The 23479-nt window shown below is 45.7% G+C and overlaps 1 protein-coding gene across 8 annotated transcripts in view; it reads left to right on the top strand.

The window, feature by feature from the left end:
* LOC123754530 (uncharacterized) overlaps window positions 1–21662 on the top strand; it is a 63222-nt gene extending 41560 nt beyond the window's left edge. For 6 of the 8 annotated variants that reach the window (XM_069326352.1, XM_069326351.1, XM_069326350.1 and 3 more), the window contains 10 exons: window positions 1295–1434; window positions 2394–2447; window positions 3837–4383; window positions 6374–6604; window positions 6875–7097; window positions 8474–8559; window positions 9239–9384; window positions 10963–11862; window positions 16708–16897; window positions 19308–21662. In XM_069326352.1, coding sequence (XP_069182453.1) covers window positions 1295–1434; window positions 2394–2447; window positions 3837–4383; window positions 6374–6604; window positions 6875–7097; window positions 8474–8559; window positions 9239–9384; window positions 10963–11862; window positions 16708–16897; window positions 19308–19527 — 2737 coding nt within the window. In that variant the 3' untranslated portion in view covers window positions 19528–21662. The remainder of the gene's footprint in view (window positions 1–1294; window positions 1435–2393; window positions 2448–3836; window positions 4384–6373; window positions 6605–6874; window positions 7098–8473; window positions 8560–9238; window positions 9385–10962; window positions 11863–16707; window positions 16898–19307) is intronic. The other 2 variants (XR_011229034.1, XM_069326354.1) reach the window with 2 other exon arrangements.
* The last annotated feature ends 1817 nt before the right edge of the window (window positions 21663–23479 follow it).

Here is a 23479-nt window from a genome sequence, read left to right as displayed (position 1 = left end):
ATGGTCGTGTAAGTGTTCATACTGAATACATGTGTACAAATTGAACACATGTAATTATATTATAAATGCAATATTTCACATATCTTCGACATGTACTTCATGTCACATGATTCAACAGAAGAACATGTAATCAATACTAAGCTTTAAACTGTCACTTGTTTTCTAAATATGTATTAATCTGGAAATGTTTATAAATGGATACCCATAACAACCAGTGTAATCCGGTAGTTAAAGTTACCCCCCCCCCCATAACCCCGGGACTAGCACCGAAGGGTTTGGTCCTACTGACGTCTCCTAAGATCAACTGGCCCAAGTTACTGCCCAGTTCCCAATTAGTGGCTGTTACTAGCACAGGTGGTGGTGGTGTAGCCGGGCAGGCGAGGGCTGCCCCGCCCCACCAGCGGCCTCTCACTTCCACAACCATCATCTGCCGCTGTCTCCAGCTGGGTCGTCCGTCTTCTCTCCTCCCACCACGTGTGGCACTCTCTGGCACTCCATGACTCTCTGGCACTCCATGACTCTCTGGCACTCCATGACTCTCTGGCACTCCATGACTCTCTGGCACTCCCATTCATTGTGCCTCTATCTCTTCAAAAAGCACTTGAAAGTGACGCTTTCTGAAGTTAATTTTAGTCTCGTCGTTTCACCACTGCCCCGTGTTGGGGAGAGGCGCCCCCTATTGTGTGTGTGTGTGTGTCCCCCCTTTCACACCCCCCCCCCTCCCAGGGGCAAACTATCCCCAGGATGCACCCTTCAACTCTTGCCTAACTCCCGAGCACCTATTTTACTGGTAGGTGAACACCACCATCAGGTGAAAGAAAACGTGCCCAACTGATTCTGTCCTGTCCGCGGACTGAACTTCTCGACTCGGTTGTGAGTCGAGAAGGTACATAACACTGATATTAGCTAAGTCACGCTACAGGAAGGTCCTGGGTAAATACTAGTTTGGGAACAGCTGGATTGTTGATGAAACAAATTACCGGTTAACATAACAGACGTGGATCACTGAGTTGTTTCAAGCGTAGGTTAGACATATATATGAATGGGTATAGGTGGATATATACACAGGAGCCGGCTCGTAAGTTCCAAAAGGCTTTTTGAAGTTTAATTACTCATGTGTTCTTTTGACAATCTCGTGTTCTCTCACGTTGAAAACATATAACAAAAAATTCCATCAATCATGGAATTCATCGCAAAGCTCATCACAAAGACTTAAGAAGTCAGTTAATTTGTTAATTACCCGATGAGTGAGCCCAGAGAGATTTAATGCAACAACATGACTGTATTTGAACAGGTCACCGCGAACAGTTAACTTGAACAGTGGCGGGTGTAAGTTCTCGTGTGGAGACGGCAACACTGTACCGTGTTCCGCCAGGTGTGACGGTCGGCAACACTGTTCCAACGGTGCTGATGAGCTCCAGTGTGGCAACACCGGTGAGTGTTGCTCTGTTGTGTTGCGTCTGTGTCTCAGTGGGCCTGGCTGTGTGTCTGTGTCTCAGTGGGCGTGGCTGTGTGTCTGTGTCTCAGTGGGCGTGGCTGTGTGGCTGTGTCTTAGTGGGCGTGGCTGTGTGTCTGTGTCTCAGTGGGCGTGGCTGTGTGTCTGTGTCTTAGTGGGCGTGGCTGTGTGTCTGTGTCTCAGTGGGCGTGGCTGCGTGTCTGTGTCTTAGTGGGCGTGGCTGTGTGTCTGTGTCTCAGTGGGCGTGGCTGTGTGTCTGTGTCTTAGTGGGCGTGGCTGTGTGTCTGTGTCTTAGTGGGCGTGGCTGTGTGTCTGTGTCTTAGTGGGCGTGGCTGTGTGTCTGTGTCTCAGTGGGCGTGGCTGTGTGTCTGTGTCTTAGTGGGCGTGGCTGTGTGTCTGTGTCTTAGTGGGCGTGGCTGTGTGTCTGTGTTTTAGTGGGCGTGGCTGTGTGTCTGTGTTTTAGTGGGCGTGGCTGTGTGTCTGTGTTTTAGTGGGCGTGGCTGTGTGTGTATATGTACCTGATTCTAGCGTTTGTGTGTATACACATGTATGAAGGCTGGCGGTGCCAGTATGTACTGACAGACATAGTGGCATGCGCTATACCCTCTTGTTTACTGTTTTTTACCTAAATGTATCTATTGTGAGCTCCATCTCTTGTCCCCGCCCGCCCACTCTTAAATTTGAGAGATTAAAAGTACCTTCAGCTACACCAATACCATATCCTGAGTATTAGTAGTATCCATAATCTAAAGTATCTAACAGTGGTAAGGCTATATATAACTCTTAGATACCTATATCTACCTAAGAGTTATAGACCTATAACTCCTAGGTATCTAATAGTTATAGGCTTCAATACAAAAACACAAACAGATAGAGTGCAGCGTTGTTGTGTTCATCAATGTTCAGCGAATCTGACATAAACATCAATTATTTTCAGGTGGCGAGAACAGCAAGCAACCCGCCCGGACGGCCGCCCTCCGGCGCCAGAGAGGTGAGCTCTTGGTAACACTGTGGACGGTACCTCTTGGTAACACTGGGGACGGTACCTCTTGGTAACACTGAGGACGGTACCTCTTGGTACCACTGTGGACGGTACCTCTTGGTACCACTGTGGACGGTACCTCTTGGTACCACTGTGGACGGTACCTCTTGGTACCACTGTGGACGGTACCTCTTGGTACCACTGTGGACGGTACCTCTTGGTACCACTGTGGACGGTACCTCTTGGTACCACTGTGGACGGTACCTCTTGGTACCACTGTGGACGGTACCTCTTGGTACCACTGTGGACGGTACCTCTTGGTACCACTGTGGACGGTACCTCTTGGTACCACTGTGGACGGTACCTCTTGGTAACACTGGGGACGGTACCTCTTGGTACCACTGGGGACGGTACCTCTTGGTAACACTGAGGACGGTACCTCTTGGTACCACTGAGGACGGTACCTCTTGGTAACACTGGGAACGGTACCTCTTGGTAACACTGAGGACGGTACCTCTTGGTAACACTGAGGACGGTACCTCTTGGTAACACTGAGGACGGTACCTCTTGGTAACACTGAGGACGGTACCTCTTGGTAACACTGGGGACGGTACCTCTTGGTAACACGGAGGACGGTACCTCTTGGTAACACTGAGGACGGTACCTCTTGGTAACACTGAGGACGGTACCTCTTGGTAACACTGAGGACGGTAGCTCTTGGTAACACTGAGGACGGTAGCTCTTGGTAACACTGGGGACGGTGCTTCGTAACACTGTAGACGGTACCTCTTGGTACCACTGTGGACGGTGCTTCGTAACACTGTAGACGGTACCTCTTGGTACCACTGTGGACGGTACCTCTTGGTAACACTGGGGACGGTACCTCTTGGTAACACTGTGGACGGTACCTCTTGGTAACACTGGGGACGGTACCTCTTGGTACCACTGGGGACGGTACCTCTTGGTACCACTGAGGACGGTACCTCTTGGTAACACTAAGGACGGTACCTCTTATACAGTTATTATGGTACACTCCTACGTGTCACCAGGGGTGGAACAGGACTACAGTTTTATCTCTCTCTCTTTATCTATATCTATATCTTTCTAATCTATCTTCCCCTTCCACCTTCCTCTCCTGCTTTCCCATTCAAGAATATGAATCCATGAATATGGAATCAAGTATATGGATCTCTCAGATGCTCTACTTTTCTTTTTCATTTAAGCTTCTCTGTGTCTTCGTTTTTTTGTGTCAGAATGTCTGGCCTCTAATTTTAGACAGACAATCTCTCTTATAGTATAGATATAACATTCAATATATAGGTGTTCCTCCAATAACATTTCTGCCGTAGGACAGGCACTTGTGAGTTCTAAAAAATAAATTCTTAATATATTTTTCAGCGTCTTACGGCAAAAACAACAGAACCAGGAATAATTCAAGCGGAGAGAGAACACATTCGAAGCTGCAAGACGGAGGTTCCAACTGGGAAGAATTTTCAGCCGGTGGAGACTTCTCCAGCACCGAAGACTTCTCCAGCACCGAAGACCTTTCTGGCGCAGAAGACCTTTCTGGCGCAGAAGACTTTACCAACCAAGAAGACTCCTCCGGTTTCACAGACTCAGACACGCGAGGCTCAGGCGAGAATTCACAAGAGAGTCGAGAGAATGATGTTGATGATGGCGATGATGAGGACGACTTCAACAGATTCGGCGGACCTCCTCGACGTCGCCATAAGCCACCTCGCGGAGGTGGTCCTATAGGTCCCTGGGGTTCAGGGGGTTCCGGAGATCCCTGGGGTCCTGGTGGTCCTGGGGGTTCCGGGGGTCCTGGAGGTCCCTGGGGTCCTGGAGGTCCCGGGGGTTCCGGGGGTCCTGGAGGTCCCTGGGGCCCTGGAGGTCCTGGAGGTCCTGGAGGTCCCGGGGGTCCTGGGGGTCCCAGAGGTCCTAGGTAAGTCAATATACTAAGAATCTGGCACTGACATGTAAATATTTTGACAGACAATGATGTCAGGGCCCATTTAAAAAACAGGGCCGACCCGCTAAGAATCCCCGAATATTATATGCGCCCAATACTTGTTAGTTGAGTCCAGTAATCGTAGGTTGAGCCCGGTACTCGTAGGTTGAGCCCGGTACTCGTAGGTTTAGCTCGGTACTCGTTGGTTGAGTCCGGTACTCGTAGGTAGAGCCCGGTACTCGTAAGTTGAGTCCGGTACTCGTAAGTTGAGTCAGGTACTCGTAGGTTGAGCCTGGTACTCGTAGGTTGAGCCTGGTACTCGTAGGTTGAGCCCGGTACTCGTAGGGTTCATCTTACGACACACTCGGTCACCATCTTCCCTATACGTGGTTCTCACTGTCACAGTCTCTGTACTACATTGAAAGCAAAAATGCATTTAATATATTTTTCGTACAACTCATTGGAATAATGGTGGTAAGTTGTACACTGTAGGTGTACAGTGGTGTAGACGGTAGAATTGTTACACCCCGGTTGTGCTTCGGAGAAGCTTCGGGACCCTCGTGAGGGCAGTGCCACTCCAGGCTGTAATTCGTTTACCATACCGTGGTACAGTTGACTAAGGAGGTTTTAGTTAGTTTTTTAAACTTTGTTCAATATAAACCAATATTTTTTGACTAATTGTAAATAAAAAGGGCTGCAATTGTTCCAAGTTTTAGTACTGCAGCCTAAATAGAAAGGGAGATTTTTTTTCAACAAATATTACACATTTTCAAGTGAGTTGAAACGTTTCACCTTTTCAGATATAATCATTCTATGACACTTTTCTGACACATTAGCATATAATAAAGGATCTGTAGAAGGGAATTTTCGAAAACATCTTTAGTTTTCCTAATACAAATAGTCAAAGTTCCCCAAAAAATTATGCAAATATATCATGTTTATTGCTATTTATAAAATCAATAAATGAACTTAGGAAAAAAGCGCTTCCATCAGATTTTAGAGACATACACTTTACATATAAGGTGTAAGTTTCATGTAAATTGAATAAAAATGAAAGAGTACCAACTCGGTTATGTTACTTGAAAAATAAATCTTTTAAAATATTAAAGTCTAAGGTGCTGCCATCTGTGGCCGAGGTTGACATCAACCAATTTCCTCTAAAATTGGCACCCTTACAGACAAGCTTACGTGCAGTCAGATGTATAAGTTTCATGCAAATCGCCCGATAAATAAATAAGAAAAAAATAAGAAAACTATTTATAATTTGTTTTGAATATATACTATTGTGATAGCTGAGAGTCACAATAGTGCTGTGCTGAGAGTCACAACACATGAAATCATGAATAGACATGATTTCAGTTGACTTGTTTGATAATCGTTTTTGACCATTTTGTATTATTTTTTGCACAGCATTCAATATTTTTTTCTCCCTTCCTAATTATGCTACGATGCTGAGACTTGCACCAGATGAAACCCTTTTCATATACAACTTGTCAAAAAAGTTTGATTGAAATCGAACTAGTTTTCATTTATTGCATATTTTTTACATATTTGGAACTAAGGGGGCTTAAGGCGCATCTGGGAATATGCCGTGCGTAGGTTCGAACACTCATCACGGCCCTTGTGGATTTGTTCCAACTGGTAGTTTACCTCCTCATGAATGAAATACTTTTTTTTTATTTCTTTAAACTTTTTTTATATTGTATTTCTTTTCTCACGTAGCACACAGCCTCTCACAGTATGACTGTGAAATAGTGAAATGACGGTAAAGAAGACACATTTCAAAACTATTACTGCAAACTACTATGCAAAAATAAACGTAAAAAATATATATTCAGATTCAATAAAAATAATCACTTAATTTTAAAGTTTTAAGAACAATTCAAATTGAAGTTGAATGCAAGAAGTATTTAGTTAGAACAAAAATGAAGAACATTCATATTTAAACAGAACGTCCTCCAATGGATCGTGTTGTATTACACAGGATGTTTGGCGGCGACCCTCAGGCCCGGGCGTTGATGACGATGTGGAAGAAGGTGGAGCTGAGGCTGGCCAGCGGGGCGGGACCCGAGGACATGGTGGAGCTGGCCTTCCTCCCGCTCTCCACCCGCCTCAACATCAAGGACCTCTACAACATGTTCCGTAAAGACGACTTCTCCAAGTACCACAAGTTTATGAAAGCTCTTGTGAAATCTGGAGCCATTATGTTATTAATGTAAGTAGTGCATCAACACTCTCGTTACTAGAACAAGTAGTGTAGTCTTCCCGTTTTTCTCTAATTCTGTTATTATTATAATAACTCTACAAGTGATCGTTGACAAGTCTGCGTTACTGTTCTTGTTGGATGTATTCGTTACTTGTTCCGTTATAACTTATGTTACCGTAACATAAGTTATAAATTTACAGTTCGATTGGGACTTTCCCACATAACTCATGCCATATAACACCTAAATCCTGGTAATAACGTGGCCATATTTCTCGACAGGGAGTACGAGATGAACAATGAACTGTACGATATTCAGAGCATGATGAGCATGTCGGACAAGAGCGTTCAAGATCTGCTCGACTTCTTGAACACGAATGTGTCGGCGGCGGCGAGGGAGCGAGTGGGCGGGAGGCCGGCCTTGGAGGCCCTGCTCAACCTCACCCTCAAGTACTCGGCTCTCCTCCTCGAGCACAGGGTCACCGTCTTCGATTTTATGCGTTCTGTAAGTATTGGCCTTCTATGTGAGCGTGTCAAGGTAAGATGGCGCTACTTGTAGCTACAATTCAGTACGTCTTAGGTACAATTCAGTACGTCTTAGCTACAATTCAGTACACCTTAGCTGCATCGTAGACATTCAGTAGAATGGGCTGGATTTGTTGTGCTTCATTCTTTTTCGTGGTTGATGTTTGAATATTTAAATATTATTGGACCTGGTGGCGACGCTGCCACATCCTGGACTTGGTGGCGACGCTACCACATCCTGGACTTGGTGGCGACTCTGCCACATCCCGGACCTGGTGGCGACGCTGCCACATCCTGGACTTGGTGGCGACGTGCCACATCCTGGACTTGGTGGCGACTCTGCCACATCCCGGACTTGGTGACGACGCTGCCACATCCTGGCCTTGGTGGCGACGCTGCCATATCCTGGACCTAGACTATTTATTTAGACATTTAAACACTTGATTAAAGTTCATGTGAACTATTTACTGGAAAGTTTCTAAAGCCTACAGAATCTAGAAAGCTTCAGCGAGGTTGTTTATACATTACTCACCCCTATTTAAGTGACTGGAGTTTCTCGATTTGTTAAGCATAATAATTTAGTAGGCTGTGTCGCTCTGAAGCCTAAACAGAAAACTATTTATATTATCCTAAATTTATACTGTAACTTGATTCACCGTTATATGCATATAATATTGCAAGGTCTAGAATGCCAGGCCTATTTAGAAAAAAATGTAACAAAATACACAGTTTATGTTTCAAATAGAAATAATACGTAACACTTCCTCGATTTTTATTTCAGATTAGAGTCATTTTAGGGCAGAGCTTTGACATAAGTAACAGTAGGCCCTCGACCATCTAACAACGAGAGATTACTTACAAAAGTTATTGTATAACTATGAATTGGTAGCTTTAGTATTATAAGCAGAGTAACTCACATGAGAGTTATGAGAGTAACTCACAACAACGTGTCAGAAAACAAATAAGTCATCCCAGGCGCATGAGAGCAGGTGATGACGATCTGGTCCTCCTGGGCCCTTATCAGGTAGTTTCTGGTCCTCCTGGATCCTTATCAGGTCGTTTCTAGTCCTCATGGATCCTTATCAGGTCGTTTCTAGTCCTCATGGATCCTTATCAGGTAGTTTCTGGTCATCCTGGACCTTGTCAGGTAGTTTCTGACCGTCCTTGACCTTATCAGATAGTTTCTGGTCATCCTGGACCTTATCAGGTCGTTTCTGACCGTCCTTGACCTTATCAGATAGTTTCTGATCATCCTGGACCTTATCAGGTAGTTTCTGGCCGTCCTGGATCTTATCAAGTAGTTCCTGGTCCTCCTGGACCTTATCAACTCATGACTGGTGTCCTTATATCCTCCAGGTGGTGGACAAGGTGGACCCGCCGACGCTCTGCTCCTTGACGAAGAAGTTTGGCCCCAGCCCCAGCAAGGAGATGCTCTGCCTCAGGTACCGTGTTTCTCTCTCATAGTCCCAGGTGACGTGGTGGTAGCACCCGCCCCGTGCCTCGCCAACAATCTGATCTGGGGTTCGAGACCTCGCCAGGGAGGATTGACTGGGCGCTATTCCGTAACTGATAGCTACTGTTCACCCAGCAGTAATTTGGTGTCTGTCTGTAAACCGATTGGAGGGTCGACTTCCAGGGAACGGTAGTAGGGTAGGTCTTACCCATGAGCTATGGGAAGGGAACGGTAGTATAGGGTAGGTCTTACCCATGAGCTATGGGAAGGGAGTGTTAGTAGGGTAGGTCTTACCCATGAGTTATGGGAAGGGAATGTTAGTAGGGTAGGTCTTACCCATGAGCTATGGGAAGGGAACGGTAGTATAGGGTAGGTCTTACCCATGAGCTATGGGAAGGGAGTGTTAGTAGAGTAGGTCTTACCCATGAGCTATGGGAAGGGAATGTTAGTAGGGTAGGTCTTACCCATGAGCTATGGGAAGGGAACGGTAGTATAGGGTAGGAATGTTGCACCCAACAAATAGTCCACATTTTATATTTGACACACATGTCTCTAGCAGGTGTTATGACAGTCTCCACCATGACACACGTGACTAGCAGGTGTTGTGACAGTCTCCACCATGACACACGTGACTAGCAGGTGTTGTGACAGTCTCCACCTTAACACAGGGCAGCTCAGCAGGACGTGGACATGATGTCAGCGAACATAATGGCTCCACCAGAGAAGAAAAACGCCAACTTCTTCCAGGACCCCTTCAAGGACTTCATGACGTCTCTCAAGCTCAGTAAACAACGACCAGCTTACTGGATTATTGGTTAGTGGTGTTGCTCCTGATGTTACTCCCCCCCTTGTTGATGTTACTATCTCTGTTACTCTCCTCCTCTGCTGATGTTACTCCCCCTTGTTGATGTTACTTCCCCTGCTGATGTTACTGCTGTTGATACCCAGACGATAAGTCACAATAACAGGGATGAAAATATAATGACCAAACCACACACCAGAAGATGAGGAGACGACGACGTTTCGGTCCGTCCTGGACCGATATTATGATAATGGTCCAGGACGGACCGAAACGTCGTCGTTTCTTCTTGTTCATCACTCCTGCCATTTCTTACTGCCGATATTATCCCAGGTCATATTACTCCCGCTGCTGATATAGTGCCCCGACCCGTGTTGTGATCACAGTGCCCTCAGTGCCCAGCCCGCCCTCTGTGTCCAGCCCGCCCTCAGTGCCCAGCCCGCCCTCAGTGTCCAGCCCGCCCTCAGTGCCCCAGCCCGCCCTCAGTGCCCCAGCCCGCCCTCAGTGTTCAGCCCGCCCTCAGTGCCCCAGCCCGCCCTCAGTGTTCAGCCCGCCCTCAGTGCCCCAGCCCGCCCTCAGTGCTCCAGCCCGCCCTCAGTGCCCCAGCCTGCCCTCAGTGCCCCAGCCCGCCCTCAGTGCCCCAGCCTGCCCTCAGTGCCCCAGCCCGCCCTCAGTGCCCCAGCCTGCCCTCAGTGCCCAGCCCGCCCTCAGTGCCCCAGCCTGCCCTCAGTGCCCCAGCCCGCCCTCAGTGCCCCAGCCTGCCCTCAGTGCCCCAGCCCGCCCTCAGTGCCCCAGCCTGCCCTCAGTGCCCCAGCCCGCCCTCAGTGCCCCAGCCCGCCCTCAGTGCCCAGCCCGCCCTCAGTGTCCAGCCCGCCCTCAGTGCCCAGCCCGCCCTCAGTGCCCCAGCCCGCCCTCAGTGCCCCAGCCAGCCCTCAGTGCTCCAGCCCGCCCTCAGTGTCCCAGCCCGCCCTCAGTGCCCCAGCCCGCCCTCAGTGCCCCAGCCCGCCCTCAGTGCCCCAGCCAGCCCTCAGTGCTCCAGCCCGCCCTCAGTGCCCCAGCCCGCCCTCAGTGCCCCAGCCAGCCCTCAGTGCTCCAGCCCGCCCTCAGTGCCCCAGCCCGCCCTCAGTGCTCCAGCCCGCCCTCAGTGTCCAGCCCGCCCTCATCACCGTTGATACCACGCAGACCCAACACACTCTGAGTGTGACTGAAAGCCACTTTACACACACGACTCACGACTGATGTTCGAACATCAGTCGAAGCGTTTCAGTGACAGTGTTCCAATCGTCCCTTCACTTCACAAATACACATAATTGCCAATAGAGCCGTGGCGGTGAACCTTACCTAATATAGGGCTAATTATACACCAATAATACTTTTTTAAATATGAGTAAACAGTCTAAAGTGTTTTTTATTCATGAAGGTGTTTGGGAGCTGGATTAATGGGTATTTGTCCATTGTTTATGGAGAGGCTGCTTGCCTGGTGCTTGTGAGGCGGGTGCTGATGGCATGTACTTGTGTTAGTACTGATTATGTCAACTGTAACCATCTCAGGTGCTCGTATGAGCCTTCATCGTCTCTTGTATATGTTCGCAGAGAATGAAGGAGTGTACTACGGGGAGCAGAACTCCGTGACGGGCTTCTTCGTGTGGGACAAGGTGGCTGTTTGTTCCTGCCCCGACGCCAGTACTGGAGGGCCAGGCCAAGACGGTAGTGGAGCAGGAGGGAGTGGCCAAGGATGGGGAGGAGGAGGAGGAGGAAATGGTCAAGGATGGGGAGAAGGAGGAGGAGGAAATGGTCAAGGATGGGGAGGAAGAGGAGGAGGAAATGGTCAAGGATGGGGAGGAGGAGGAGAAGGAAATGGTCAAGGATGGGGAGGAGGAGGAGGAGGAAATGGTCAAGGATGGGGAGGAGGAGATGGTCAAGGATGGGGAGGAGGAGGAGGAGGAAATGGTCAAGGATGGGGAGGAGGAGGAGGAGGAAATGGTCAAGGATGGGGAGGAGGAAATGGTCAAGGATGGGGAGGAGGAAATGGTCAAGGATGGGGAGGAGGAGGAGGAGGATCCTGGAGCGCATCAGGAGATGGGGGATCGGGTAGTGGATGGGACGATGCATCAGGAGGTATGGGAAGGAGCGGATTCAGTGGTGGATGGGGAGGTGCATCAGGTGATGGGGGATCGGGTGGGTCGGGTAGTGGATGGGACGGTGCCTCAGGAGGTACGTCATGGAGTGGGTCTGGAGGTGGTGGGAATATAGCTGCATCAGGTAATGTGGAGACTAGTGGAGTCAGAAGTGGAGGAGCAGGAGATGGACAGAACGCCTCATGGCAAGACCTTCCGCAACAAGTTAAAGATCTCATCAACCAATATGCCGGAGGAAATGGAAAAGATGTAGACATCAACAAAATCATGGAAATGTTCAACTCTCAATCACCTCAAGACGACCCGAACACAGCAATGCTCCACGGAGACACAGATGGCACAGTCACTATGTTAGGTAAGATATCTCTAGTAGTAATACTTAATCTTTGTTGTTTGCGATTATATATATATACTAGCTGTACCCAGCCACAGCAACCTTCCCTTGTTTCTCAGTCCTCCCCACCATTCCCCCCTCCCCCGTCCCCTCATCCTACCAACCATTCCCCACTTCCCCGTCCCCTCGACCGCCCCACCATTCCCCCCCTCCCCTGTCCACTTTGTCCTCCCCACAATGACCCACTCCACCGTCCCCTCGTCCTACTAACCATTCCCCACTCCCTCCCCTGTCCCTTTGTCCTCCCCACAATCCCCCACTCCACTGTCCCCTCGTTCTTCCTACCATTCTCCCCCTCCCCCGTCCCCTCGTCCTCCCGCTAATACCCCACTCTCCTGATCCCCCTTTGCTGCCCCACTATTCTCCATTTCCCTGTCCCCTCGTCCCTACCATCCCCAACTCACCCGTCCCCTCGTCCTTCCCACCGTTCCCCACTCCCTCATCCCATGCATTCTTAAATGATCTGATGTTCCCATCAGAAAATTGAGAACATCGAATTATCTGATGTTCCCATCAGTGAAATAAAAAAAAACAGTTAAAAAAATACATAAAAAACAATGAAAAATAAAAAAAATAAACTATACTCACGAAATGAACGGTATGGTAAACAACACAGCTCAATTCCAACGCAATGTCACACAAAATAATTATATAAAATTAAAATAAGTCGAAATCTATGAAAATTCAATTTGTCAATGCAATCGTAAACAGTGAAATGAACCCGTAACATATTTTGTATAGCGTGTGTTGCTCTTATGTGCAACAGATGGCGCTGTTTCTTAAAAAAAAGAATGTTTTTACCCGGCACAAGTGTAGCATCTATACTTATACTTACAAAATGAATGGTATGATGAACAACACAGCTCAATACCAACACACTATCACACAAAATAATTAAATCAAAACGAAAATAAATCGAAATATATGAAAATTCAATTTATAAATGCAATCGGAATTGGAATCGTAACATATTTAGTAAAGCATAAATTGCTATTAAGTGCAACAGATGGCGCTGTTAAAAAAAAAACAGCGTTGAATGTAATGAAACTCCATTTTGTGGGTGAGCCCCGGAGGCTCCCTGGAGCTTATCGGGCTAATGTATGTTATATTAGACCGGGACATTAGCTAAGGAGTTCAGACCTACCAGAGACCAGCGCCAGAACCTGGCCTCTTCAGAGAGGTTTCAGGGAGCAATGACCCTGGAAAACCCCCTTTTGGTTGGGGTTTTCCTTATCTGCCATCGACCGGGGTTAGGCATCCAGAAAGGTAGGAATAACAAAACAAATCCCACATGGTAAAAAACTAAAACAGAAAACCGAACAGAGAGGTAGAAACTCCCTACAATCCCTAGGAAACAAGCAAACAATCAAACATCACACTTTACTGCCGCGTCGATCGTCCGCGCAGCCCTCCCCGCCCCGTGAGGGGAAAGGGGAGGCCCCGGACCTCACCATCCCGACTGCCTAGCATCAGTTCGGAAGCTAAGCTTCAACCAACGCGAAAAATCCGCTGACCGGTGGGAGGGAGGGTTGCCAGGGAGCCTCCGGGGCTCACCCAGAAAATGGCGTTTCATTACATTCAATGCTGGTTTTCTGTGGGGAGCCCCTACGGCTCCCTGGAGCTTCATACCCAAAGAGAAGGAAAAGAAAGGGCTGACCCGGGAGGCGGCTGCCACAAACTCCGCAACGTGAAGCCGAGACAACAGGCTGCAACCTGTGACCCAAGACAACAAGAATGCACTGGAGCAGACATGGTCACAAATAACGGGCAGCCAGGAACCTCTGCGACCCTCAAATCCTTGTGTCCGAAATCAGCCCTAGACGTCACTAACACGGCAGCGAAAGCTCCAAACGTCCGAACGGCACGGGCGCAAGGATAGACCGCAGATTGGTAGACTTAAAAACTCTGCGGACGACCTGGGAGGCCCGAGCCCTGAAACAGGGAATGAGGGGAACCGGATCAACCCAAAGTGTATCTCCAGACACAGTACGCAGGTAACGGCAAAGAGGCGCAACTGGACAACAAAGGACGCACCCCCGGCCGAACCAGTCAAGCATCAATAACCCAAGGACTCCTTCGGAAAGCAGCCGTCTCGACCGTTGCCAGAAGGACGGAGAATGGCTGTAAACCTACAAACCTACCACCAGTACCAAAAGAGCAGAAACCCCTGCACCGGAAGATAGCCGGAAGCTCCCTGAACCCGACCTGCAGAGGCTCATGTCAACAAATTATGGCCTATGAAAACCAAACTTGAACTGAAGGGGCTACCACAAACTGAGAAGAAGAAGGGCATCCTGATCAAGAGCCAGGACGGCTTAGGCGACGCATGAGTAGGCCGGAGGTGAAACAAAACACGAAAAAGCATATGGAAAGGGGCAGATGTGAAGTCCACCCCGAACACAAGCCGGAGCGGCTCCTCCAGCGCCGCACGAAACCAGACGACAGTAAGAAACATCAAATAACTGTAGTCCTGAAAACCCAAGAAAGGACAAGACAAACTGATGCGAAAGAGAAGATAATCTACGAAGAGCAAGAACAAGGTGAACAGAAACACCAGGAATGTCATACTATCGCTGAGACGAAGCTCGCAGGTGGGACACCATCAACAAAGCCACCTGATCACCATAGAGATGGTGATACACCCTCATCAAAATACCAGATGCAAAGACCCGAGGAGAAGGCCGAACCAGTTACGTGCAGGACCGGTCCGACCTGCCGAAAGAGACGGAGCCGCGGGAAAATGCCCCAGGTTCGGACACCTATCAAGCTGCGTCTGAAAATAAAGCTGGGCCAGCCACCAAGGGACCATGAGGACTACTCTCCTTGGGAATGGACTCCAACCGAACCAGAACCCGAAGCAACAACTGGACTGGAAGAAGAGGAACAGGTACCCCCACCTCAACCAGTCCTGCCGAAAGGCATCCACCATGAACGCCTCACAGGCGGGTAAGGGCACCACATAGAATGGGCGACGCCAACACGAAGATGTCCATGGCCCAGGAGTTCATACGTCTGGCAGAGCCAACGAAACGAGTCGGCGACGACCGACCAATCCGCGAACAGAGGAATGAACCGAGACAGGCTGTCCGCCAGGACGCAGAACACACCTCGGACATGAACCTCACGGCTAGCCAAACCCCGAGAATTCAGCAAACGAGCCACTCGAAGGGACCATACCCAAAGGTGAAACATCTAAGAAAAACCTCGTGGTTCCGGCAAAGAACATCCAGCGAACAGTCCAAATAGAGCTCGATGGTAGAGCACCGAGTGACCCGAACCCAACGAAGCGCGAACCAGACAGCCACGAACTCCCGAACCGTGCTGTGAGCCCGACGGATGGACAGGCCCCATCATCCCTGGCCGACCTGGAGAACACTAATCACAAAGACCAAGCCAAGAGATGACCCGTCCGTGAACACATCGAGCGAAGGCTCGGGAAGGTGCCAAGACACGGAACCCCAAAAACCCAAAAGAGGAAGCTGGTGACGCAGCACCAACACAAGGTCCCCGGAGGACGAACCCAACGATTGCAAGAGAGGCGGAAGGGAAGTTTCCAAAGGAACCAAACAGACTCCGAAGCCAAACCTGATCCTGCGGGCAGACCAGCACGTTGAAGTTCAGACTCTGGCACAATGTTCTCCAAGCTGGCAGAGTGTAATATGGTGCTAGTTGGCTGTTGACAGATGCCTCGTCATTGTCCAGTCCTATGTTGTCGCTGTATTTGTCGATTATGTTGGTGTTGTTTGATAATATATCTCTGGTGATGATCCAAACCTTTAAAAAATTTACGTTAAAGATTTTGCGTTCGATGATAATTGTTGTTGTTGTTGTTAAAGATTCGCTACCTGGAACAAAGTTCCAAGTAGCACCGGCTACGGTGAGCCCGTGGGGTGATAACTACACAAGTTTTAAATATAAAGAATTTATTTTTCAGTTTTATTAAACAATAGAAATTTTATGCAAAATTTTAAAATACCCTGAGTTACTTTATAATTTATTGAAAGACTTTAGTTTTGTTTTATTAGTTTTATTTAATTGTAATATACAATATATATAGGTTAAGTACTAATTGTAATTACAAAGCAACAAATGCTATTTACATGCTTGTCTTCATACTCTCCTAAGGTTAGGTTTGGTCGTGGATTTCTATACAGCTCTTCAGGTAAACTCTAATATTTACAATATTTTGTTGCGATGCTGGCGATTAAGTGTATTTATGTACTATACTGATAGTCAGGATTGTACTTATTACATTTAGTATTAAAACGTACTGTCTCTTCGGAGGATGGGCTGGATGATCAGATAATCACCAGAGATATTTTCATCCACAACAGTTTATCCCTGTATGATGCTCACGACTAAGCGAGTTCTTTCGATTTGCAACTGTTTTACCTCACCAGACACGTTCGAATCCACGTAGCTTATCAAGGTCAATGCTTGATAGGCTACGGAGGAGGAGCTAGAGGTTACTGCCCCTGCTGATATTACTCCTTCTGCTGATATTACTTTCCCTGCTGATATTACTTTACCTTGCTTATGTTACATTCCCTGCTGAAGCTACTTTTCATATAATATATTGCTTAAAGTAACGTATTGCGTAAAGTGTGGCACTGGAGCCGGCTCCGAGTGGCCGATGACACTCCCATACCACACATGCTTCATGTGTGAAACTTGGATAAGGATAACCCCCAAGTGTCTGACCTTCAATCTTCGACAAAGAAACACATATACATTCTTACAGACAAAGCTAGACGAATAAGAAAACATCTTCACCATGTTTATCTTGTTTGTTATATATTCTTTCAGATCTTTCGGACATATACCTGAGGAACTATCGTCAGGAGGAGGTGGACGGGAGGCTGGTGATCAGCGGACAGGTGGTGGTGTACGACAAGATGCGGGAACAGAACAGCTCCGTGTGTAAGGACTCGGACTGGGACGAGGACGACGCCCGGGTAGTGTGCACCGTCCTCTATGACGACCATCCTCGCGCACGGTCAGTACCTCCTCTCTCCATCTTCCTCTACAGCTTGCCATTGTCATAATCCATTTTTTTTTTTAGATATGGAGAGTGTCGGAAAGTTCAGTATTGTCGTATCTGCTATTTTAAACTGCATCTGCTGGATGCTATCAGAATCGCGGTAAGGCTTAAGTCCCGTGGAAACTCAGCCTTGAGGATAATTAGGAAAACTGGGTTATAATGATTATATCCGTGGATAAGACTGGATACATGTGGCTGCTAGATACGGTTGGATGGATGAAAGTGGATACAGAAGTGAACAGCGTTGGCTTGGAGTCGGTGGCTGGTGAGGTGACTGAAGGAACGCCCCACGAAGCTTGGTGTCCGGCCACAGAGTGACTGTAAAATGGCTACATAGTTCTGGATGCTTTCTCCGGGCTTTCTCCGTAAGATTAAAGGAGGCAGCTTGTTTAATTACCAGGTTGTAGGGGAGATGGGCCTTAGAAGTTTCTGTCCGAAATGTGGTGATCGCCAGAATTGTGTGTTTGGAAGTCAATCTTGCTTCTGGAGGAGTAGCACTTCACCAGAGTCTTCCTGGAGGATTGGTTCTATCACGTTGTTAGAGGACGAATCTACGCTTAGAGGTTATTTTGAATGACAATATGTTCAGGAGTCCTAGACCAGGGACGCTACAGAGCACAGTTCTGCATGCCAACCAGCTTAGGGTTCTCTGATTGTCTTAAACAAACGGGTTATGTCCCGATTGATCAAGGAGGTCTGGCGAGGAGTCCTAGCCCTCATTGGTTAAATCCTTGTCAACAAGACCCTGGCAAGATCGTTGGTAGAGAGGGGGTGGAAGGGAGGGGAGGAGAGGAGGGGTGGAGGGGAGGGGTGGAGGGATGGAGGGGAGGGGTGGAGGGATGGAGGGGAGGGGTGGAGGGATGGAGGGGAGGGGTGGAGGAGAGAGGTCAACAGGGCCCAAAAGTCTCTGCTGACTCTCGTCCAACCCGCCATCTTCCTCCTTCCTGTTTGTAGTCACTGATGGTCCGCTTGTTGGCCAGGTGGTCAGAGGTTCACCTCCCTGAAGGTCCAGGTGCATGAAGTGTTACTCCCACGTAACAGAGGTTTACATTATATAAGTTTACTCTGCCTTTGCTCTTGGTGCTGGATAAATGAAGAACAATTCAACACATAAATGACTCAGAAATACATTTGCATATGAGTAGAATCAGCCTATTTATCACTATCTCCTGCGGAGCCCTCGTCACCTACATGTATACACTACAATGATAGACTGTAGGTTCAGCACCAGTAGATATAGTACTTAACATTAGAAATATCAGCAAAAAGGGACATGTATAGTATAGCCACCTTAGGCCCTGGACGTTTCGGGCCTAATGCAAAATAAATCAGAACAAAATTAAATGTTTAATGTGGTAAACAATTGATAATTAAGAGGAAATAAGCTAATATATATGAGTAACTGTCAATGGCATATATTGTCATTGCCATTGAAGAAATTATTAAGTAAATATAAAATAGTTAAACGACAATGATGAAAGGCATAGGACTACATTTGTAACATATAAAACCCCCCAAAACAGCAAAACACACATAGCTTTTTTTTAGGAGGGGGTTCAGTTTAGATCATTTATTATGCACCCCATACCCATCTTGTGGGCGGTAGTGGAAAGGGATACAGAGGCACATAATGGGCTCAGGGACTGAACCCCACAATTCATTTGCCTAAGCAAGTTACAATCTTGATGAGCTAGTTACAAAATTCAGTAAAAGTCGTCACATCATCAATGGGTTCAGGATCGACCATAAGTACAGTTTCTAAATTAAGCAACTGACATATGTGGAGAGCTAGTGTCAAAATATATATGTTTGTCCTGCACACCGCCCCCCATCCAGTGGGCAGCGGTGGATAGGTTACAATCACTTAGTTACTACCTACAGTTAGCAAACTGGGGATATTTGGCTAAGATTTCTAAGCAGATCATTTTGAATGAAATATTTACATAACTTTGGAACATTGGTTATAGAATTGTCTCTGAATTCCCGTATCTTTTCGCACTCCATCACATAGTGACGGAGGGTATGCGAATAATTTTGTTGACACAGTTTACATTTGGTCAGGTCTACATCAGCAGATAATGAGAATTCCCAGAGATACTTGTAACCGAGTCTAAGCCGAGCAGTAGTAACATCTAGAAGTCTGCTGATTTTATTGGATGAACTATAGATGTGTGGCTCCTCTTGCATGATAGTATGATGATAGATGGAATTACTGGTGTCAATTTCACTCTGCTTCAGAAATCCTCCCCCCCACCTTGCCTTTGGGGTGTGGGTGGGGGGAGGAAGAGGAAATGTGAGTGAAATTTACTACATGATGCTAAGTAGATATTTGTTAGTTTCTCATTTTAAATACTATCTTGAACAGGTTGGAGGCGTCGTACTCTACCAGCGAGTCGTTCAACGACCCTTCCATCCCGGAAGTGAAGCTGGACAAGTTCCAGTGTCACGGGGACGAGGTGGACCTCCTCCAGTGCACTCACCGCTGGGACATCAATCAGTGTAAAGTGAAGGAACTTGCTGGAGTCAAGTGTGTGCTCTCAAAGCTCTCAGTAGAGCAACGCAAGATGCAGCAGCTTAAAAAATAAACAACTTATGCTGACATGAATTAAATAACAACAACAAATACTAAATTATTAATGGTGGTTTATGTATGATTGTATTGTTTGTTATCAAAGAATTGTTTAACCAAACCTGTTTTTAAACATTATTACGTTTACAAGCCCGTTAAAACATGCGTGACAGTTCAACACCTGCTTAAAACACACGCGTGACAGCTCAACACCTGCTTAAAACACACGCGTGACAGTTCAACACCTGCTTAAAACCCACGCGTGACAGTTTAACACCTGCTTAAAACCCACGCGTGACAGTTCAACACCTGCTTAAAACCCACGCGTGACAGTTCAACACCTGCTTAAAATACACGCGTGGCAGTTCAACACCTGCTTAAAACCCACGCGTGACAGTTCAACACCTGCTTAAAATACACGCGTGGCAGTTCAACACCTGCTTAAAACACACGCGTCAAATTTCAGCACCTGCTTAAAACACACGTGTGACAGACCAACACCTGCTTAAAACACCCACGTGACAGTTCAACACCTGCTTTAAAAACATGCGTGGCAGTTCAACACCTGCTTAAAAATACGCGTGGCAGTTCAACACCTGCGTAAAACACACATATTGGTAAAATTTTATATTTAAGATTTACCTCCTGAATAAATAATGTAATAAAATATTATTTATATTATAACTTTCTGTTGTTCTGTCAAGGTAGTAACTTGCGTTCCCTTGTCACCCATGTTGACACATGTCCTCTCCAGGTACACCAACTTGCGTTCCCTTGTCACCCATGTTGACACATGTCCTCTCCAGGCACACCTTATGTTGCTATGTGTCCAGGACACTGGACTGTGACACTTTATGTTGCTTATGTCTCCAGGACACTTAATGTGGTAAGACCAGATTATAATAAGATATGATACAAAATTATCGCGATGGTTAAGTGTGGTTTTAATGTCTCGCTTTCTGTTGTGGGTCCTCTGGTAGGTTAGGATAAGGGCACTTTAGTACGACAGTTTTTTGACGTTGGGGAACCTTAGGAGGACGGGCTGCTGGAAGATCCTGCCCCACAGTCTTAATGTCTCGTATCGTCTTAAGTTTCTTATGACTCAAAAGTCTAAAAATTGTGCAGCAGGTTGTTACACACCCAGGTACTGAGAGGATTATAACTACAGTATGACCATTATTGCCATAACAATAGCCTGGGCAAGGTATAGACTTGCCACAACAATGTAGCCAACTTTCTAACAAAGAATTTGAGTGAACGAGAGCAAGGTAAGGTAATTATTAAGGTATGGTAAGCTATGGCAGTTTGACTATATAACACTTGGAAGGGATATAATTACAGAATAGGAGCTGGGATAGGAGAAAGGAAGGAACTGTGTCCATCCACTTGGACTATTGGGGATCGAACGCCGACCTGCAAGAAAACGAAGCCGTCGCTGTACCGTTCGGTCCAAGTGGATGGACAAACTTAGATCAAACTGGAAGTTGAAATAAAATCTTTAAAACGCTCAACAGATTTGTATCGTATCTTGACATTTTGAAACAAATTAAAATAGAATAGTAAATTGTGACGAAATGAATTTAATATTAACGTTTAGGTAAGGAATAAATGCCTTAAGCTCATCATGGTATCAGTGATAAATATATCTTACAATTACAGAGATCTCTATTATATACAATATTTATGTAATTATGTAATGATAATGTAACAGCACATTTTTCATATTGTAAAATCACAATGCATGTTTTATGTAAATGATCTGAATGTAATATAATAATATTTACTTTGAATTTGGTCAGAGATGAAGATTTAACTTTGTTGTTCATGCATATTAACTGTTGATCATTCCACTGTGATAGTCACCAGCATAGCTTGCAAATGTCAAGGATATATATGGCTGACAATTAGTATAGAAGTCAATATATTAATACAGTATGCACTCTTGTAGGACTATAGATAGCTAAAAATTGAATATATTTCTTAAATATGCAATATATTTATTGTTAAACTCACGTGACAAATTATTTTATATAAGAAAATGTGTAAAGAATCAACTAGGGAAAACTGTAATTTCAGTGATCAGGACTGTGCTCTTTTTAATTGTTTTACATATAAAATTTACTTGCAATAAACTAAAATTGGTATAAAAAACTAATTTTGTTCATCCTTAAAATTTAACGAATATCGTCAACTTTACCTTTGGCAGTTGCCAGTGCTTGATAACTTCCATATTTATAGACCACATGGACTACATCTGTAGCCTCTCCTCATGTTTAGACAGTACTTATAGTAACTATGTAGGACATCGTACATATATTTACGTAATGGACAATTAGAAAGTAAAAAAAATTACAATTGAATTTAGACAAACCGGAAAAGGTTGTGTATTTATCTTGCCTGATAAACATTTACTAACCTAACCATCCTAGGCTACACGCTAACTGAATTGATACCTGCTAAGTTCTTAAAGGGGAACTTAAATATGGGGAAAACTCAGACCAAAAATCACTCATTCGTTCTTAAAAGATTCCTATGAGAGAAATTCAAAAAATATTTCAAAGTTTTATAAAATATATTTCAGGGTTTTTAGTTCCTGTTGTGCCCCACCTGTTTGAACCCGATTTTGTTTCAGAATATAAAACTGAAAATATTTCAAAAGACCATATTCAGGCAAAATATTGTTAAGGAAAATAGACATCTTAGCGGTAAGTTTTAGTTTTATATCCATTTACTGCTGTTTCTGCAGTAAAAAGATCGAAATTATTCAGAGACCATTTGAAGACCGAAATTAGTCAAGAGCCCAAATAAGACCTAAATTTATTCAGAGACCAGTTGAATACCGAAATATGTCAGAGCATAGTTGAAGCCCAAAATAATTTCAGAGACCATTTAGGACCTAAAAGTAGTCAGAGACCAGTTGAAGACAGAAATATTTTCAGAGTTCAGTTTAAGACCAAAATAATTTCAGAGACAGTTGAAGACTGAAAGTCCAGTAAAAGACCGAAATTGTTTAAAGATCATATGACTGAAATTGATCGGAATTGACAGACTATTTTAAGATCAAAATTGACTAGAACTTGACAGATTTTATTTAGAAGTATAATCTGTACTTCTACTGGAGTAATTAATGCCACATATAATCAGTACTGAAACTGGAGTAATCAGGACCACGTATAATCTGTGCTTCTACTGGAGTAATCAGGACCACGTATAATACTGACGGTCTTGGCCTCCACCACCTTCTCACCTAACTTGTTCCAACCGTCTACCACTCTGTTTGCAAAAGTGAATTTTCTTATATTTCTTCGGCATCTGTGTTTAGCTAGTTTATATCTATGACCTCTTGTTCTTAAAGTTACAGGTCTCAGGAAATCTTTCCTATCGATTTTATCAATTCCTGTTACTATTTTGTATGTAGTGATCATATCACCTCTTTTTCTTCTGTCTCCTAGTTTCGGCATATTTAATGCCTCTAACCTCTCCTCGTAGCTCTTGCCCTTCAGTTCTGGGAGCCACTTAGTAGCATGTCTTTGCACCTTTTCCATTTTGTTGATGTGCTTCTTAAGATATGGGCACCGCACAACCGCTGCATATTCTAGCTTTGGCCTAACAAAAGTCGTGAACAATTTCTTTAGTATATCGCCATCCATGTATTTAAAAGCAATTCTGAAGTTAGAAAGCGTGGCATAGGCTCCTCGCACAACGTTCTTTATGTGGTCCTCAGGTGATAGTTTTCTATCTAGAACCACCCCTAGATCTCTTTCTTTATCAGAATTCTTTAAAGATTTCTCACATAATATATAGGTTGTGTGGGGTCTATGTTCTCCTATTCCTCATTCCATAACACGGCATCTATTAACATTAAATTCCATTTGCCAAGTGGTGCTCCATATACTTATTTTGTCCAGGTCATCTTGAAGGGCATGACAATCATCTAAGTTTCTTATCATTCCTATTATCTTAGCATC

This window comes from Procambarus clarkii, chromosome 18 (genome assembly GCF_040958095.1).
Source record: "Procambarus clarkii isolate CNS0578487 chromosome 18, FALCON_Pclarkii_2.0, whole genome shotgun sequence".
NCBI lineage: Eukaryota > Metazoa > Arthropoda > Malacostraca > Decapoda > Cambaridae > Procambarus > Procambarus clarkii.
This window is presented reverse-complemented; position numbering and strand designations above follow the sequence as displayed.